The following is a 21,537-nucleotide window of genomic DNA, read 5'->3' as shown; positions in this document are numbered from 1 at the left end:
GAGCAGTTAGGATTCAGAAAAAACCACACTACCGTACAACAGATTCACAGACTGGTTGAATTCATCACCAAAGGCTTCAACTGGACCCTCCACATAGCTGCAGTCTTCATAGATGCTGCGAAGGCTTTTGATAAGGTGTGGCATCAGGGTCTTCTCTACAAGCTCATCACATTTAATATACCAACAAATCTAGTAAAAATAATTCACTCATAGCTCAAAGACAGATTCATGCATATCAAAATAAATGAAACTGTGTCAAACAGACACAAGGTCTTAGCAGGTGTGCCGCAGGGCTCACTCCTGCCCCCCCTGCTGTTTTCTATCTACATAGCTGATATCCCTCAAAACCCAAGCTCAACAATCATTGCGTTATATGTAGATGATACTGCATTATTAGCAAGATCTCTCAGCCCCAAACTAGCCATCAAAAGACTCCAAAGTGGTATATCACACATTAGAGAAATGGTTGATGGACTGGAGGATTCAAGAAAACCCACAGAAGAGTTCTGCCATACTGTTCACTAGAAAGAAGTTTCAGACCAAGGAAGACATACATCTACTAGGAGTTAAGATCCCATGGCAGAGTGAAGTCAAGTATCTCGGCGTAATGCTCGACAAAATACTACAATTCACCGGTCATATAAAACACATAAGCTCGAAGACATCCAAAGTAATTGCGCAGCTCTACCCCATGATCAACAGAAAAAGCAAACTGAACACTCAGAACAAACTACTCATACAAAGGATGGTAATACGCCCAGTCATCACTTACGCATCTACTGCATGGAGCCATACCTCGAATACAAATATCCAAAAGCTGCAGAGAATACAGAACAAAGACCTCAGAATAAGTTTAGATGCCCCATGGTTTATCAGAAACTCCCAGATTCACAGAGAAGTCAACATTCCCTACATCACATACCTCCTCCATGACCTAGCAGTAAAGTTCTTCATCAAGACAAATAATCATCCGAGCCTACTGATCAGGCAAGCTTCAGACTACAATGAAGCAGAATTCTGGAAATACAGGAGACCAAAGTCAATTCTATGCTCAGCTGAACACAGCTAATCTCACTGCCTTTCAGGGCGAGCTTAAAGCTCAATAATTCTCCACTCAAAGAACTTTCCTTCTCAGACAAAGAGCAATATGAAAAGCATTTATGCTTCACCCATCAAACCAGTATCGTTCTGCGTTCTGCATAGTTAACTATTTAATTATTACTATTAACAAATCTATTAATAGTTAGAATAGCTATTAGGGAGAACAAATATTATAGTTAGGAAGAAAGGGCACAGAAAAGAATAAGAATATTTATTCTTCGAACTATTCACTATTTTTGTTTTGTGCATTTAGACATCCATCCAGATGTGATATATTTTTTATCTGAACAAATTCAGATAAAAAATATATGACACAAATGTACAATGGCTATATGAACAAAGAATTAACCAGTATCTAGATAAAATAAAAACAAAATGAAGAAATAGAAACAGAATGGCTTAATATAAAAATGATACTAAATGCAGCAGTAAATGAAAGCTTAGGAAAGACCAAAAAATTCAATAAAAGAAAAAAACTGAAGATCTGGGATGATACAATCAAAGAAATAATCAAAAAGAAAAAAGAAGCCTATCACAAATGGTTAAGCAGTAAAAGATTAGAAGATGAAATAGAATATAAAAGAATAAGAGCCATAGCTAAAAGAGAAGTCAGAAAAAGACATAGAGAATCATGGAATAAATTTGTTTCTAATTCAGAACATGATTTATATAAAATAAGACCCTATGTATATAAGATTTTGAAACACCTAAATGCAGACACCAAAGAAAACATAAAATTAAACACTGAATTGAAATTAGAAGAATTTCTAAATTACTACACAGAACTGTGGACAGACAAATATTTTAAAAAAGACAACTGGCAAACAATTAACGAAAATGAAAAGGAAATAACTGAAGAAGAATTAGAAATCAGCCTGAAAGAAACAAGAAACGGAAAATCACCTGGAGAAGATAAGCTAGGTTCAGAACTATATAAATACGCAGGAACAAGATTCAAAGGAAGACTCTTATTATTTTTAAATAAAATTTACTCAACTGGTATCCCCCCAATACAATGGAAAAAAGCAATTGTGATTCCTATCTTTAAGAAAGGTAATAGAGATGACCCTAAAAACTATAGAGGTATCAGTATACTAAATTCATGTTACAAAATATACAGCAGAATCTTAAATAACAAACTAATGAAATATTCCGAAAACTTTATTCTAGAGGTACAAAATGGATTTAGAAAAGGACGATCATGTATAGACCCAGCCTTCTGCCTAAAATTAATAATAGAGAAAAGAAGAGAATATAATTTAGAAACACATATTGCATTTATTGACTTTGCAAAAGCATTTGACAAAGTTAAAAGAAACATATTATTTAACATATTAAAAGAAAGACAAATACCAAATAATATCCTAAAAGCAGCCACAAGTATATATGAAAATAATCAAATACAAATAAGATTAAATCATGAGCTATCATATACAAGAGAGATAAACCAAGGGGTCCGACAGGGATGTCCCCTCTCAGCAATTCTTTTTAATATCTACTTAAATGAAATAATAATAAAATGGAGTAAAAATTTACATCAAGGAATTAAACTTTCACCTACAGTTAACTTAAACACTCTCCTCTTTGCAGACGACCAAATAATAATAATTAACAAATTCTGAAGATAACTTACAGAAAGCTATTTTAAATCTAAATGAGATATACAAAGATTATGGTATGATAATATCAACAGAAAAATCAAAAACTATGGCCTTTAAAGGACAAGATCCATCAAGAACTAAAATAGTATTAGATAACAAGATCTTAGAACAGGTGAATTCATTTAACTACCTAGGATGTATGATCACTTATGAAAATGAAAAAGATATAAACATAAAAATTGCAAAATATTTAAAAATAACAGGAGTAATTAACTCTATATTTAAACCAAACCTAGTTCAAAAACAAACCAGGCTAAAAGTATACAATACATTAGCCCTACCGGTCTTAATGTATGGAAGCGAAATCTGGACAATAAAACAAACAAAGATTAACAACAGCAGAAATGAAGTTTATGAGAAAAACTGCAAAGTATACCCTATTTGATCACAAAAGAAACGAAGATATTATGAAAGAATTAAACCAAGAACCAGTAATTGAAAAAATTAAAAAATATAAACATAGATGGATGGAACACGTTCAAAGAATGAAAACAGAAAGATTACCAAAACAAGCCTTAAAGTACAAGTCATTAGGAAAAAGGAAACCAGGACGTCCTCTTAAACGATTCAACGATGACTTCTAAGTCAACGATGACCACTAGGGGAAATTTTTCTAAGCCTTTTTTCGACCGGTTCCCGAGTTAGTCGATCTCTAGCACGGGCAAGCAGGTTTTTCCTCCCGGAAACTCGGGTTTTTCGTCCTGTAAACTCAAGAAAATCGACCGTAGAACCCACATTATTTCAGACATTAAATATATTGTGTTAGGGTTAGGGTCCACGAGATGGCGGCACATTTGAGCCGTCTCTCTTCACTGCGTACCGCGTAATTAGTGATAGCATTGGGCCATCTATCGCTGATTGGTACTAGTGGAGATTGAACTGCCCTCTCAGTCTCCAAAAGTTAGATAGGGCTAAATGGCCTCGCCTACTCCCGTATACGGGAATAAAAAGGCGTTAGCTGATTTTTTTTTTTTTTTTTTGAATTCCATTAAAATCGCTCTCAGGGATACTAGATTCATTTTTACGACAAGTAGTAAACATGCTAAAGCAATGAACATTTAAAAAAGTAACACATATAGTAAATCTAAGCTTATTGAACCAGGGACAATAACTGTAACAATGAAGACGAAACAAGCAGTGGCAAACACAGCATGTGACAGGAGAAGTATAGATTAGTGCTCAACTATATTGGTCTGCAGAAAAACAATGCTTAAGATATAGCTCCAGGACTTAGGTATGCAGACTATCCTCGTGCAAGATGCACAAAGTGAGATACAAGTAGGTCTATAATCTATGTCTAAAACTTGGCAAAAATGTGAGAATCCTGCTTGTCATATTAACAAATGTCCACACAAAGAGCTAATGCAAAGATTGGCCAAAGACATTTAATTCTTTACTAAACATGGACTTGATAGCAATACAGCTGGACACAGGCGAGACCATAGGAACAAAGCCAAAACTAAATAAAAAATGCAAAGAAATTATATTCTTGTTTAATCCCTTACCAAATGTAGGCAAACTTTGTTTGCCTACACTTGGTAAGGCTATTTGTATACAGAGGCTAATGACTTTTGGCATTTTAAATTTAATTCATAATGAAGTGAAAAGAGCTTTATATAAAAGTCAAAACTTGATCAGAAGGACAACAGAACACACATCGCAATACCTGATGAAGACCAAATACCGGCCTTCACAACAAAATAAAAATCTTGCATATGAAGCACAAGTACCGATGGAAGAAGGAAAACCCGAATTTCCGATTCTCGCACGTTCGTGACCAAAGGAGAAAAAAAATCAACAAGTCCTTTAATTACACGATCAATGTCAAAAGAAAGTGGAAATGGAAAAAGGCACCCAACTATAAAGCATGACACGTTTCAAAGGAATGAGGAACAACTTTTCCTCGAATAGTAATAGGGCTAGTAATTTGTATACGCAGCAGCCAAGTCTAATCAAAATACTAGAAAGCAAAAATCTCTGTAGTACTAAGGATATTAGAGCCAGCATTAACTTTTTTTAAAGTGAAATTAGTACATCGTAAAACATAAATGGAAAGTTTTACATTTAAGACCTAACAATTACTGACCTTGGTACTACCTCAACTGTGAGCTTTGTACAAATTTTCCTGCTAAAACACACTTCTGAACTGAGGTAAATGGAAGCGCTCTTCAAGTCCTTAAGTGTCTACTTATCATGAATAGGGTCATTAAATATTTGCTGAATCAAAGCCGAATTTATCCGAAAGCGTACATGAAAGCTAATAACAGCATTAAATTATTATTATTATTTTGCAAGAAGCACTTTTTGAACGAATAGGAAATCAATTGTTTCAGGAACAAATATCAACTAATGTCCTGTTGGAATTTAGATTAACATACTGACAGGAAATTATTCTCAGTTCCAGAAACCTAGGATCAAGGTAAGATCCATGGAAAAGAGTGAAAATAGATTTTAATCCCAAAAGGAGAGCTGGATATCCAACTGAGAAACATTTGATATACAATTAATTTCTTTTCATTCTGTATAAACATGGACTCTCTCAACTTCTTATTAGCGATTGAGAAGTGAAACTGATAATGTTCTGGACTCCGTTGGAGTAACCACCAAACTTTGGTGGTTACTCCAACTTGAGAGGTCAAAAGCGCCCAGTGAAAGTTCTAGACAGAGAGGCTCAGTTAAAGGATTAATGGACTCTATGAAAGACTGTTACAGGATAGAAAACAAGACGAAAACGATTGGAATTACGCCTCTGCAGGACCGATGGTTAATTGAGATCAAGGTTATCACTCCTCCCCCATGCATAAGACATGCAAGAGGAAGATTTAAACGTACATAAAATGCAATGGTACAGAGTTTATAAACGCATAATGATATGAAAAACACGACAAAATATTTTAAAAAGTAAATATATAACGGGAGAAAATGTTTCGAAAGTTTCCCATATGATGAAGAGTCCATATGTATGATAACTGTACCACCCCAGTACGTAATTTATATACGTTAATGACGTGACTGCAGGTTCCTCCTTGTCCATGCCCGACTGCTCAGTCTGTCCTTGTCACAAGCATCGCTGTGCTGCATTGTGCTTTTCTGTAATGTTTTAAAAATAGTGCTCTCTCTCTCTCACACACACTAAACGTTTTTCCCAAACGGGCAGCTCTAAGTGCAAAAATGTATTCTCCTGTGTATTATGAGCATCCGATTTAGAAATGTATTATACTCCGATTCGCTAGGCCAATGATTTCTAGCTAGTGGGGGTGGAAAACATTCAATTGCTTTTTAAAATATCCAGCAGAAATTGCATCGAAAATACGATTTATGTTAAATAAACTACACGAAAACTTATAATTTTTATCTATTTCTATTGACAATACTTGATTTTTTTTTAATTTCATCGATATAGAACGTTTAGCTCCACTAAAAATGTGGACTTCCAATGGCTGTTCTTAGAGCACAGTAATGAAAATATGCGTGTACACACACAACTCTCTTGATATGTCCGGCTAGGTGGCTTATTCTGGTAGCAGCCACGTAACCGGTGGAATAACTCTGTTGGTCAATGGTGCTCGGAAGCCACTGATCACGACAGTGGGGAAGATGAGGCACCAAACTAAGATATCCTGATTCTCCAATTGGAATTTAAGCAAAGAGAAGGGATTGCAAATTCCTCCCATAAAATATCAAACAAACTCGGAAGCATAAAAAGAAATAACAGGAGAGATTTAAATGGAAATAACTACAGCAAGAATAATGGTAAACGATTGCGAATACGAATAACAGATTTCATATAGGTAACACGACAAGAAAGTTAAAATTTATATTACATCCAGGAATTAACAACAATGAACGTGTAAGTAAATGCAATGTCGCATGCAGAATCAGAAAGATCTGTTCATCAATTACGTCAATTAAGTGCCGCTTAAAATTTAAGATTTCATTAACGAAAATTAAAAAAAGTACGATATTCTGTAGTAAAGATACCGTATGAACTAAAACTAATTAAAAACCAAACACGTGAGTAGCACATTTTTAATGTTTGTTTCAGAGTTCAATATTATATGCATCACTACCAATATTAAATAATGATAGCGATTAATATAACGAATTTATTACACACTTTTCAAGTAATCAGGAACAACGGATATGTGTATTAAAGTTTGATGGAAAATCGATAAATGATGATATTATATATACTTTTCTTTTTTCCATTTTATACCAGTCTCGCTCGTATAAATGTAGTACCTCTATACATGTAGTACCTGGTATAGAACCTATACCAGGTACTACATGTATCTAGGCGATTAAGAGGAGAAAAAAGGAGCATGTTAATATTCTTTCGAGCATGACTGAATAACTTAGCCCTTAGAGAAAACAGTGTGAGGAAGACTGTTCCAAGAATAGAGGTAGATGGAATGAAAGTGGATAATGTGAAGTGGGCTCGCTAAGAGGGAGGTGAAACAGTGCACTGATACAGACCGGCAATTTATCGTCAACATTATCACCACATTTAGAAATAGGCTCTGAATTTCCAGTCACTAATGAGCTGGTCGACCTAACCCTGGTGAAAAAAGTTCAAGATGAAAATTTGAAACAACTGAAGTAAGAGCAATGGGATGAACAGTTAATGGCCGAATTGTCACCCTTTTTCGAATAGGCTTGTTGCCTTGCCAAAAGGGTAAGTAAGATTAAAAAAGTCGACTAACGTGTAAATTTTGAACAGCATAGTTGTTTCTGGAACACAAGTTCAGAGCATCATTGGAGCGAATATCGTCAGGACGAGACGACTTCTGGGTGTCCAACCTATTCAGGATTCCTCCGCCTTTCTGACGATAGGCTTGCATTTAAGGCTTTAAGTCTTAAACTAATTTTTGGATTTTCATGAGAAAAATTGAAGGAAAAGTTGCATCGTTCTGGATGGACGTTTATAAAAGCATGGAATCCGCACATATGAAATTCAAATGTGAAGTGATTTAAAAGTAAATTCCTACCTGGATGACGTTTTCTTGAAACTTGCCATTTTCTTCACATTGTTTTCTCGAGCATCTCCATGGAGTCAAGGGCTCATCGTGAGAGGCCCATACTAGCCATTATTCGCACAATATCTATAATTACTTCTCATTGAACTCATTTACCGTCGAAGCACTCACAACCTCTTCTGGCAACCCACTTCACCTATTCATTAATCTCCAAGTGCTCCTTCAGTCTATCCACAATAAGGAGCATCTTACAGTCCTGACACAATCTTGGTCTTTGAAGCGCTTCATCACCTCCTCATCCCCCAAGGAATCCAGGCGATCAGATCTGTGCGCAGAAGTTTGGATGTGCCATTATTAAAGCCTAAAAAGATTAATATTTAACCTCTCTATCCTTGCTTGTCAGCGTATTCCATCCAAGTAATCTTATGAGCTATCCTGGCTACTTTTAGGGTTCTGTGACCTTCAACCTCAAATCTTCAACCTCAAATTATTGGCATCAATTTTTTGCAGTCCAGTTCCATTAATGTAGTACACAACTTATATTCTCTTCATCCCTTAGGATATGTATGACCTTAAACTTGGTCTCCATTACACTGGTGGTCTCAAATTGCCAGTTTATTTAACTTGGAGAATCAGTATATCTTCATTAATTATTGTTCTTACCAGTTTTGTGTTTTAGGAAAACAACTGATATATTTCCTATATCACCGATGTAAAAATTAAATAGGAGATACCCAACTGAATGAGAACGTATTATTATTAATATGTCCAATAATAACAATTAATATTAATAATAACACGTCCAAAGAACTCATCTTGGGAGGGCACTCTACAACTCCCCGTCTCCACCACTTAATTCACCAACTATACAGAACGCCACTGTGTCATCATCATCATCTACACAACGCCATCTGCTGACCACCATTAGTATCAACTTAAATTAACTTAATTGGTATTAACTTAAATGAGGACCTGGTTTAAAGTTGTAGTTGACGTGAGCTGATTGGAAATAAATGTGACATATATCAACTGAGATGATCGGGCCACTCTCAATTCGAGAACAGTGACTTATCTAACTTGCAACTCTCCCCTGAAATAGGTTGATCTTCTAATAAAAAAATATCGTGCAGAGTAATGTAATATACAAGTGCAAATAATTTCAATTAAATTTTTTAAGTGCGTACAAAGCAAAATGAAAAATTAGAAGGAAACGCGACAAGTTTGTAAAACAAACTTAACATTTGAAAAACTTCAAAAAAATTAGGGACGCTGTGCTCATCTTAGATGCGAATAGTTCCGATCTTCAAATACAATATTTTTGATCTACCACTAGTTTAAGTAAATAAACATTCAAGAAAAAGAGCCGCTCCATTATAGTTTTCTGCGAATCCCACCCACGAAATGCTGTTAGCTAAAGATCAGATAATCCGTAAACTTCGTTCTAGAGACTAAACATAAAACTTCCTTAGGCTTTTTAGGCCTTCAATGAGCAGAATGGCAGTCTCATACGATGCGATGAAATTTATTTATCACCTGGATGAAGTTATGTAAACGTTCACAAAACATCATACCCACGACAGGAGAGGGGAGGGGGAGTCGAGTCTTCAGCTGCTTGGTTGAAGATCGAATACGCGTTGGCACAAACTTGTGTTTCTACTAAAAATCAGCAATAATATAACTTAAATCGTATGAATTATCTAAAATAAACTTGAATTGTTCAATTCTTGTGAAAATAAAAACGTATGCATAAAACTTACACATAAAAATATGCAAACGTCACATTAAAATAATTTCAAATAAATTAAAATAACATCTGACGTATAATGATAGTACCTGGAAAAAAAATAGCCATAAATTCCACACATCCATTCTTTCTAGAAATTCAACTGTGTGTGTATATATATATATGTTTTTAAACTTGTGTAAACTTAATAATAATAACAAACAAACAAAAAAAAACTTCTACGTTTTGTAGAAACTGTGAACATGCACCATCATTCGATTTCATTAACACAGCTAACTGTCGTGTTGTCATTTGTTATACATATACACGAATACAAATTCAACCTGACTCAACAGTTCTCGGTCTCTTTCGCAGCTTAACGGTCCTTTGAAGGCACCGCAGTGAATTTCTGCACGAGAACGTTGCCTATATTTAAGAAGCCTAGGAAATAAACTCTTTGATGTTCTTTAAATTATGTACAACAATATGATACACAATTAAAACTGGGACAAGTCACTAGGCGGTGCTAAAATCACAAGCTGAGGGGAAAACACAGCGTAGAGAAATGCCAATGAAACCGAATATTCTTTTACAAAAATTTGACTTCTAGAAGCGAGTCGCTAGTTTTCAATAATCCGTCTAACAGGTAAGCTGAATCGATACTTTAGTAATTATAGTTCTCTAAAATATAACTCACTGTTGTTTCTCTTTTCGAACTTGTGTGACTGCATAAGATAGTATTTTTAGTTTAAATATGCATTAATAACGAGACGAAAGCATATTGCGAACAGTAACAGAATCATTCGTCCCTTATTTTATAATATTCAGATCGCTTTAACTATTCATGTGTTTAAATAATTTATGCAGAACAAAAATATATATATAGGTTTCTTATTCCTGGAAGTTTTGAAGCCCAAAATGTTGGAAGCATTTCTCAGTATCTTGTAGTTCTTATTCTATTATTCATACGTTTTTAATGTTAAACAAATGGTTCGCATGCAGAAATGAGCCGGTTTAAATAGTAACATTAATAAAATACTCGCGGTTAATTCTCCAATAACAGGAATGCGTTCACCCTCACTTGCACAACTATTTAGAGGATACAAAGGCCATGTTTTTGAGGTAGCTCTATAATGGGGAAAAGAAAATAAAATCGCCTAGATTACGGATACTAGAACAGTAATAAACGTCGAATTTCATATTCTGTGAACAGTCTGGACGTGTTTTATTGGAAAGGGAGGGGTATCATTGTTGTAATAACTGCATATTTTTTTCATACATTCATCTCGTTACAGTTAACTTCAAAGGAAAAAAAAAAGTCCTTTTCGCGGTTTATAATGATTATGACTGTTTCTGTGTTTTTTTTTTTTTTTTTTTTTTTTTTTGCGGGGAGGAGGAGGAAGGGAGGGGGGTCTATGCATGAAGCTAACACTAGTAATAGGCGTGCTGACGACGTGAGGAACTTATTCCCTTCACCTGCAGGCATTTGAAATACTAGGTTTCAAACCAAACCTGACATTTCAATGTTTATTGGAGACGTAACGTAAAATTTGCTTAACAGTAAACTGAACTTTAAATGCCGTCAGCGATTAATTAAAATAACTCCAAACATAATTACAATAGCAATATGACGATATTTCAGTAATGATATTCGCACACATAGAACATCAGATAAAACTGTTTTCTTATCGGAGGGCTGTGTATATATGATCAAACTATCCACGAAATGTTTTCTCTCCTGGAACTTTTAAATGCTAATTTCTTCCTATTTGCTGATATTGGAAAAAAGAGGCAGAAGGTAGCAGCATTGAATCATAAAATACAGCATTATTTTACGTTTGCATTAAAAAAAAGTTAATTTAGAAATATAGTGGCCCTACCAGAATGTACATTCTTTTTCGTTGATCTCAAAATTTGAGGAAGCGATTAAGTGTGTGTGTGGAGGGGGGGGGGATAATAAATATAACTTTGCTTGAAGCTCTCAGGGCTGACGGCAATACTTTCGGCAGACTTCTTTCGTACAAACCACACCTGGCATGAACACGAAATATGTTTGTTTTACAACGGCATTTCAATCCATAACTAATTTAAATAAATGGTTTAATAACATGCTTTTAGAATGCATATGTAGTGTATTCATAACGCGGCTCGAAGAATTAAGCGAGAACAACCCTTCTGTCGAAAAAGAACTAAGTTCGATTTTCATTGCGATACCTCGAGGACATATCGCAAGAGGGCTATCTTACAACCCACCCTGTCAATGATCATAAAATAGTAATTCTATGTGTCGTATGTTTTCGTGATTTAAAATATTTTGCAGGTAACGAACAATTCACTGTCATAATTCCTTTATTTTGATAATTTTTTATGAAAATTTTCATTGGCGTTCTTCGGAAAATAATTTTTATGCAGGGTTCTGCAGTCTAAAGAAACGCTGGTTTACACCACTTCTTCTCCTTCTACATACTATTCACCATTTTCATGCTGCATCATCCGTTCACTATTTTTGTCTGCTTTTTGCGGTTCTCTGGTTGATTTGCTTATATTCGAAGGACTCATCGCTGGAGGACACTCTACTCTACTCTATTCCACTCCGCTACACACACACACACACACACACCTAACTGTCTCATCTCTCCTACTATACACAATTATCAAAGCCGACAACAGTAATTTTCGTCTGTAAATTGCGTGTATCCTGTATGCGGGATGAAAAACCCTGTTTCCGGGAGGGGAAAAACCCTACTATCCCTGCATAAAATCGGCTAACTCGCTTTCAAATGAAAAAGTCCATATGAAGATTCCTCTCGTAACGACGTGAATCGAACTTGGGCCGTTTTTCCAATCGAAGGGCGCGATATACCAATATGCTAGATTTAAAAAAAAAAAAAAAAATCAGTTTTCGGAAGGGAAAAAACTCTGCTCCCTCTGGAAAAAGGCTGTTATTATGGAAGTAACAGGATTTCTATCTCTCCCGTAGGCAAACCGGCCAAATAGCATATCAATAAAATCCTAGGACTCGATGGGGGTGCCATGCAGTTTAATTCTGATACGAAAGGAGATCGTTAAACCCTGGCGGTTGAAAGCAGTTTCCGACTTTTCTAATTATACGGAGCAAAAGTATATCAATTAAATATACTTTTTTTTTTTAAAATAGAAGAATTGAATTTAAAATGTAATTGTATTTAAAATTTGACCAAAATATGGAAACGGAGCATTGCAGCTAGAAGTAAAATTTTCTGGGAATTACTGATGGGCGAACAAAAATTATATATCTAGTCTGAGATAAATCCTGGATCCATTGGCATTTTTGCGCCACTACCATCTCCCTAGCCTAACAAAACTCTCTTCCTCCATCTCTTAAACTCTACGTCTCTGATTTAATTTAGATGTCAGAGTTAAACTATTCATTTTAATTATTAACAATCATTATTTGACAAGCGCGATTCGCTTTCCGGTATGAATGAAAGAAGGTCAAAGTGACGTTACACTTCCGCACCGGCACTTCCGGAATTGTTGGAACACGTCAAATGCAATGTGTTCATGGCAGTAACTTCCACAATGTAGTTGCTTGTTCATTTTGTTTTTCTATCTTGCAATTTTTTCCCCGTTGTCATTTGATATTCTGTTTCAAAGTATTTTCTATTATATAACGAATAGTTTAATCAAATTATGTAATGAAAGTTATGAATTGGGAGTTTTCAACAGTGATTAAGAGGAACCCTCAAGGTCGAATGTTTAGTTGGGATTCTGGGAAGCTAAAAGGTATCCTAAACTTTCAAAAATTCAGCTAAAAATATGCAGTTGCACAAACTGTCATAATTTAGCAGCAATTTTCATATTGCCTGCATAAAGGCAATCCGTCAGTATACCACACCCAACATGGGGAGGGGGAGACTTTCAGAGAAACCTAATCAAAGAATCACCCCAGTAGCTTCAGTGATGTGACATTGGCGTCTAAGATTATTTTGCTGAATAAGACGATAAAATTAAAAACGGCAAGTATAAATTCTGCTTGAAAAACAGATGACTGTCAATGTTTTACAAGAAAGAACTGATAATACAAATAGATAAGCTACAACAGAGTTTATCGACAAAGATTTCACGAGGTTCAAAGGTGTCTATTTTAACGATAACTATCCAGATTGTTTTTGTTAAATTTCAAATCTTCATCTTACACATTAACAAGAAACACTTCTGTAGTGACATCAGGAGCTATTGTAACTGTCTTCCAGCAGAAAATTATAATAAAACGAATCAAATTGTCGTGATCTTGAAGATCATATGGTTCAAGGATCTCTTGTGATCTGTCAAGCAATTTATTGCCTACAACGACATTCTTTGTTTTCAGTTGCTCAAAAATTATATATTGAATTCTTTTGATGGAAATTATCTTCGATTTCGCTTACTAAGTCGTTTAATACGAGAATATAATCTAATCAATAACTGAAACGATTAATGAGTCCAATAAATAATGACCCAAAGAAGGCTTTTGAAAATGTAGCTAATATGATACCGAAGTGTATTAAACGCTTTCCAAGGTTCATTTCTGCAAGTTTTAGATTTCAATAACTTTTAAATGCCAAAATCAGGATGCACCGCACGATTATTTTGCTAATTAGGAAAGACTCCTGCAAGAACTTCTAGCTCGTTAATATCCATTTAGCTGTGTGTGAGTGAGAGACCACTGGATGCAAAATAAAATATTGAGGAAAGGCTTTTCTACCTGCACCACATCTAACCGTCTCGTCTTCCCTATTACTTAATTCTACTACATCCACCAACGGTATTTTTTCAGGATGGTGTCTAGAAGAGCAGGAAAGTAAATAAAATTACGGTCGTTTGACAATACAACAATATTTCTTCAACGATCTCTGGCACAGGAAAGCGAATTTTTTTTCCTCCTGAAAACGCGGTTTTTTCATCCCATAAACTTGAGAAAATCGACCGTAGAACCCAAACATTAAAAATTTTGTGTGAGAGTTAGAGACTACGAGATGGCGGCGCTTTATAGCCGTCTCTTCGCTGGATGCTACTTAAAATTAGTGATGGTCTTGGCAGCCAGTGGGCTACTCCACTGCCCACTTAGTCTCCAAACTAGATACTGCTAAAACGGCCTCTTTATAAGGGAATGAAAGGCGTTAGCTAATTTTTTTATTGCCAAAATTGTGAGGACAACGCAACGAATTCTGGCAATGATACGGAGGACACTGACTTGTAGACTACCCGTTAATCACTCGTACTCTTAGGCAATGAAGAATATAGGTGATTAACATTGGGAAAATATCTCATCCAACCAAAGTCGTAATAAATTAGTTCGATGGCTGCAATGCTGCGGCATGCATCAGATGACAAAATGTTTAACTGTTCACATATATTATTTAAATCCGAGTGTTACTTTGAATTCACTATAGTAATGTTATAATGACAATTGTGTAGGCTAGGATTGTTTTATGTAGAAAGGAACGACCTGGATAGCACGTCAACTAATCAGTTTTCTATTTTAATCGACTTTGAGAAATCTGATTCGTGCTTCATTCTAATCTAAATTTGTAAAACACGCATCCGGTCAGAGTTTTGTTTCTGACATGCCTGCTTATTTAGACGATTATATTACATGCGAGCAGTTTGGAATAATCGGCATCATCTACGCCTGTCATGTGACACGATCAGATGTAGTCGTATCATCTGTTATGCTCTACTGAATACCGACGACATTTCCCGTTTATTTCCTTTCCAAGAACTTAGTCATTTCTTTGAAGGATGCTGGAGGTTGGTACCTCACTGTTTGTTTTTCGCCCCACTTACAGAACGAAACCGTTCAAGTGGTGAATATGAAATTACTAAATGGTCTTATTTATCCTTAAAATGACTGGGTTTTTTTAACGAACGAAAATTTTTAAATAATCAAATATGAATAAGCTATTTACAGTTGGACAAAAAGAACGTAAGTAATTGTTTATGATTTGTATTAAAGATGACTCGCTATAATTATGAGATTCGAATCAGGATAGTTGGATAACAACGGGATAACCAAAGATCCAATAATAATTCAATGCTCTGCTTTTCATCTCAGTCTTTGAAATATGAAGATAGTCAATTTGCTTAGTCAAATAGAAATTAGCATCTGCATTTTGTTATGCTTAGTTGATGGTGATTATCCTTAGCTGATTAGTGCTAGCTAATCTTGCTAATGTTTTCATGAGTAACTGACTGTGGGAGTAGGAAGGAAACATTGAGTTTATTAACCCTGAATTTTATTTTCAAGATTTAGCTCTGATATTGATTACTGGGATATCCCGAAAATTCGTACTATTTCTAAATAAATTCTTCTAAAAATGTCCATAAACTGCAGAATAGCAATTTTGACCAGAGAATCAAAGTAATCATTTATCAACAGTATCGTTTGTATCGCAGAACTATTCTCAACTCTGCATTACTGTTGACGCCTTAAAATTTTTTCTGAACAATCAACATGTACTTCTTTTAATCAACGCCCTGTCGTTTGAGTTTCCTTGATGAATATGAAATGGTAGAAGGCACCATAATAAGCTCAATTGTTCCAATTTCTAGTTTAAAATAAAGTACAGGCAAAATGAACTAAAACAAGGTTTTCCATTTGAAGTGTTATCTGATTGAAAAGTATAAAAATCGATTCTATTTTTTCCCTTTAACTACTTGCACATAAGACATGTTATAGATCTGTGATCTTGTGGGGGGGGGGAAGTTTTTTTCACCGTTCCATAAATATTGTAATACACAACTTGGAAAGAAAACTTAGATTTAACGCCTTTATACAGATTATATCATATTCTGAGAAATATTTATACAGCTCGGACAATTTAAGAGGAATCTGAGTAAAGCTGAAAAGGAAATATTGGATGTTATTAAAAAAAAAGTACTTGCGGAGATAATCTTCTTACTTTTCATTATATTTATCTATGAACACGACAGATCCAGACTTCACTGGATGCATTTTATATGCCAAAGTGCATGGATAAGTTTCCATGTTTTTTAATACCAGTTCTTCGCTTCAGGAAGACGAATATCACACACAAGGCAAAATGGAAAAATGTGAGTAGGGAAGCAGATTTATTATCTAACACTTACTTTCCCCCTTTATTGATTAACTTTTCAATTTTGAAACTAAATAGTAAACACTTATTAAAAAGAGGAATTTTACAGTATGATCTTAAATATTTTCTAGATTTTTAAACTGAACCTCTAATTTTTTTTCTTTTGGTTCAACCTGTTATTTTCAAATGTTTTCATTCACTCGTTCCTTCTCGCAGTTGATTTTTTGCTTTTTATATTTCTCGATGCAGAAGAAATATAAATAAATAAAACGAGGATTCTTTTAACTAATTGCCAAAATCTACAACTGTAAATTGTTGCAAAGTTTACTATACACTCTGATCATGTTGTCCTCCATTTGCAAGTGATTCTTCGTTATCACGTGCACGTATAGTGTAAATTTTATTTTAGTTATTTTCATTACTTTCATTCGGAAGTAATTATTGGTATTTTACTATCAGTTTTGTAAAGATATGAATTTAACTAACATCCCATATTCACAGCCAGTTAATTCAAATATAGCTAAGGAAAGGAGTGGCAGAAATGATGACCCATGATCTGTGCATCGTAAATAACATCCGGGCAGTAGCCATACTTCAGCGGAAGTAACTAAATATGGGGAGAGGCGAGATAATTTAGATATTCAGCAACAAGTTACTTCGGACTGATACATTTATATCCTACTATATTATATTACTACTGAAATCTTTACGTTTCAGTGCACATATTGATAATCATAGTGATCTGTTTTTATTGTTTCTTTCCTTAGAAAATTAGTGTTTTATAACATTTTGATTAGGATATTGCAACATTAAATACAGTTTTAAATAGCGCCAAAATGGCACAAGAAACGGAACACTAGGTCGAGAATAAGAAGGCTTGCCGCTAAGGAGGATATTGAAAATGATTTAACTTCCAAAATCGCAAAGTTACAGCAGATTATTAGACAGACGACATGGGAATTACAGTAAATCGGGAGGCCTTTAAAAGAATATGGGGAGGGGAATAAGAAAAGTAAGCAGCAAAATAAACAAAAGCACGAAATCGGGTAAGTTAGTGCGTAACGAAAATCAGGTAAGAAACGTTGATTGTAAAAAGGGTATTATTTGGTATGGTGACTATCATCAAACGTTCTATTCATGAGTGGGTTATAACTTCAGTTTTTCCAGGAATAAAAATTAAAATTATAGCCCGTACAGCTGAAAAACAGAAAAACAAAAGAAATCGCAATTCTAGTAGGTACAGACGACTTAACTATCCGAAAGTTCAACATCAGTGGATATGAAAGTGTTGTTGGAAGAAGCGAGAGTGGAAAGTGAAAATCGTCACTATATTACCTCGATATGATAAACATGAATTCAGAAGGGCTATGATGGCAAACGAATCGATGCGTAAGCTGTGTAGAAGGAATGGAGTGAGATTGAGTGAATAATGGATTTGTATAAGAGGACCGAACTACACCTGAATGCGTTTGGCATCAAGTCTTGAAAAATTATTAATTGGTATGAGACCTAATACAGTCAGGGGAAACTAAATTACGATGGGAGGAATGGTGAGAAGCTATATGTAAGAGCGACAATGTTATGTAACTATTAATGTTAGGAATAGGAATTATCATGGAAATTGTAGAGGAGAGAAAACAACCATTTTGCGTTCATCCGATTTGGACATATCAAGCATGTGCAAAAGATGTCTGTATAAATAAGACACAAGATAAATACAGATCTGCAAGTTGTACAACTGTGTCACGCAGACTGCAGATAATTTATGTCTATACAAGAATACTAGAAATATCAGAAACAAAAGGGTAGAGTTTGTTGCCTTGGTCAATATGTTGGACCTCAGATTGTATGCATAAGTGAGACGTGTCAGAAGCAGGCATTAACTGGTATCGTGGGAGGAATGGTGAGAAGCTATAAAATTAAAAGGATACAATGTGTATAGCAACTATTTTTCATGTGGTGAGTTTGAAGCCATCTGGTGTGAGGTGGAGTCTAACGAGTAGTTATACATGGTATGGTGGTGTTATAGACGTGGTGCATCAGTTGCTAATGACGAAGAAATGTATCCCAAATAAAGATGATGGTGCGAAAAGAGCAATCCTAATTGGGGATCTTAATTATCCAACCATTGATTGGGTAGCAGTAAAGTCTCACGAGAAAAAAAAAAACTGAATTTATTGTTGTTGCGAAACAACTTGCTCAGGTAGCATGTGACAGATGAACGCGAGCTCAAAGAGTGTTAGATTTCATTCAAGTGTCAGAGGGCTTGAGTTAAGGACATATGCTGCTTCTGGTTGGTGACAGCGATCATGCTGTATTCATTTGAGAAGTGGCTTATTTTTTAGGAATGTTCGATTCAGAAAACGTTACATGCTAAAACTATAAAGCAGGAAATTATAACCAACTGAGGAGTATGCTGAATTCAGCGCCATGGTATCAGTTGTTCAATGGGGGAGAATGCACTATCGACATGGGAATCATTTAAAAAAATACTTAAATGATGAAATATGGGAATGTATCCCTAGAGTTCAAAAAATAAATAGGATAGGAGTGAAATGAATGTGTAATCTTATTGAGCAAGAAATTCGTAAGAAAATGACGTGAAAGGAACACTGTGCGCATAAGAAAGTCAATTATGAAAATAAGGAACAGGACAGAATCAAAACTGTTGTCTAGAAAGCTGTCTATAAAACGAAACTGACTTTGCAAGCTAAAGACAACTCCAAAGACTTCTATCGTTCTGTTGCAAGTTAAAGAAAGAATGAATACGAAAGAATAATTACTAAATGCAGATGGTGACAGATGCAAAAGAGGTTGTTCAACTAATAAGTGCCCATTTTGCTAAAAGCTATCAACCTGGTGTATACAACATTGAGTTCACTGCTACCTCTTCACGGTAGCAGTGAACTTCTACTTCTATGCGGATGAAGAAACTCAGGTGTATGTGGAGGAGGTATTAGAACTGTTGCACAAACTGAATAAGAATTCGGCGATGGGGACTGAAGGGATATCAGCGCGGATGATGAGTGTTCAGCTGTGAACTGTCTTTTCCTTTGACCAGATTAAATAATTTGAGACTCAGAACAGGGAAGATTCAGCAGGAGTGGAAAGAATGCATGGTAATCCTACTGCAATACGGTGGTGCAAAGAATGATATATCCAACAATCGATCTGTCATTATATCTGGAGTGGTAATAGTGAAGACTGGAAAAGTTGGTTAGAGTTCGCATTCGAAAATGGGTCTCCACAGAGAATCTTTGTGGGATGAATAGCATGGGTTTACTAAGGGAACGTAATGTTTGAGCAATTTGCTCACATTCTATAATAATGTTACACTAATTTAGATACCCCGTGATACTTTTCGATTTTGCTAAGACAGAATAAACCACCGAAGACCGTTTCATAAATTGGAGAATATGAGATTGGATTAAATTATTGGCGTGGATAAGAGGACGGTTGACTGATATATCAAAAAGTGGTATGTGGGGGGATGCGAGTTCTGCAAGATTTAAGGTAATCAATGGTGTTTCTACAAGGATCAGTAATTGGTCTATTGTTATTCAATCTGTACATTAACGACATTTGAAATGCGACATAGCTTATTTGCTGATGATGCAAATATAACAGGCAGGGTAATCGGGAATGCGGCTGGCATGAGGTACTTGCAGCAAATGTAAAGGCATACACCTCGGAGTGATTGGATATCCAATGCCATATTATACTGGTGGGATTATGCTACACCATACTGATGAGATTAGGGATCTGAGTTTTAGTAGATAGGAAGTTGAACTTCAAGGGCCATATAGCAAAGATTGCAAATACAACTCATACGTCATTTCAACATTGAAATTATCCTTTGTGATATAAGATAAGGAAGCCACTCTGCCTCTGTACAAGGCTTTGGATGGATAAGATCCCACTTGGACTATTGTGTGTAGGTCTGGTCTCCTGGTTGCGTGGTGAATTTGATACAGTGCAGAAAGTGCAAAGGAGAGTTAAAATATTATCAGGATTGTGGCGAAGAGTGGAAAAGACTATGCTGATTGAAGACAATCGATAATTTGTAGACTGCAGACGCTAGTAAACAGGAGGAAGAGGAGTGTTATAATTGAGACTTACAACCTTCTAAAAGGGCGGTACATGATTTCAATCGATGGAATTTTTCATTTTATATAGAGTGGGGAAAGGACGAACAGGCATCCTTGGAAGCCAATAATGAATGCTATGAAGAAAGCGGTGAGATTTAGGTTTCCCTAAATCTCACCGCATAGAGTGGTGTGATTGGAAGGGACTGCCACTGAATTCGGATGTGCAAGTAAAATGAATTTAAAAACAAGTATGACAGCTGGTGCAGTAGTATGTTGGGTCCCCTTCGATGAGGCCCGATTCCCTGGAGGTCTCTACTGAGATGTGTGAGCATCTCCAGTGACTCCAGAACCTTATCCTGAAATGTTTTTAAGGGGATGGACTAGATAGGAATATTTTTGTTGTTTACGATATCAGTTGTTTTTCTTGAATGCTTGGATTTTAGCTATGAAAAATGCGTTCTGAGTGAATGAGAAATTTTCAGAAGCGGCATTCCATGTCTTAGGCACAGTGTCTACTGCTAACTTTTCTTTAAGGGGAAAAAAACTTTGCAAGTGCTTATTCCCTTTAACATCTCCTAATAACAGCATCCCTAAATTGAGTATCGTGTGTGTGTATGGTTTTTAATCAATGTAAAACAAGATTCTGTGTTTCAAACAGAAAAACTCTTTAATCCTGGTAAAACTCGGTCACATTTTCTTCCAAAAAATGTTTCCCCCTCCTATTACTGGAGATTGGATAATTTTATAATTAAATAAGATTGGAAATAACTTGTTAAGTAAGGTTGAGTTTTCTCTAATTTGCAAACGATAACGTTTCCCCTTTGTGTTGATTCTAAAGATTCTGTTTGTAGCACAAAATAATGTTCTCACACTCGGGTGATACCTTTTTTAAAATACATAATAAATATCCAT

General features: G+C 35.4%; 1 protein-coding gene across 6 annotated transcripts in view; it reads left to right on the top strand.

The window, feature by feature from the left end:
- Window positions 1-9,997: 9,997 nt before the first annotated feature.
- Window positions 9,998-21,537, top strand: part of LOC150100807 (uncharacterized) — a 48,943-nt gene continuing 37,403 nt past the window's right edge. For 2 of the 6 annotated variants that reach the window (XM_090401763.1, XM_090401762.1), the window contains exon 1: window positions 15,240-15,408. In XM_090401763.1, the coding sequence (XP_090257889.1) occupies window positions 15,375-15,408 (34 nt within the window). In that variant the 5' untranslated portion in view covers window positions 15,240-15,374. The other 4 variants (XM_090401765.1, XM_090401764.1, XM_090401766.1 and 1 more) reach the window with 4 other exon arrangements.

Source organism: Typopeltis vanoorti, chromosome 12 (assembly GCF_054136105.1).
Source record: "Typopeltis vanoorti isolate ZY-2024b chromosome 12, IOZ_Tvanoo_1.0, whole genome shotgun sequence".
NCBI classification, from domain to species: domain Eukaryota; kingdom Metazoa; phylum Arthropoda; class Arachnida; order Uropygi; family Thelyphonidae; genus Typopeltis; species Typopeltis vanoorti.
Note: the sequence above shows the minus strand (reverse complement) of the source record. Positions and strands in the feature narration are given on the sequence as shown.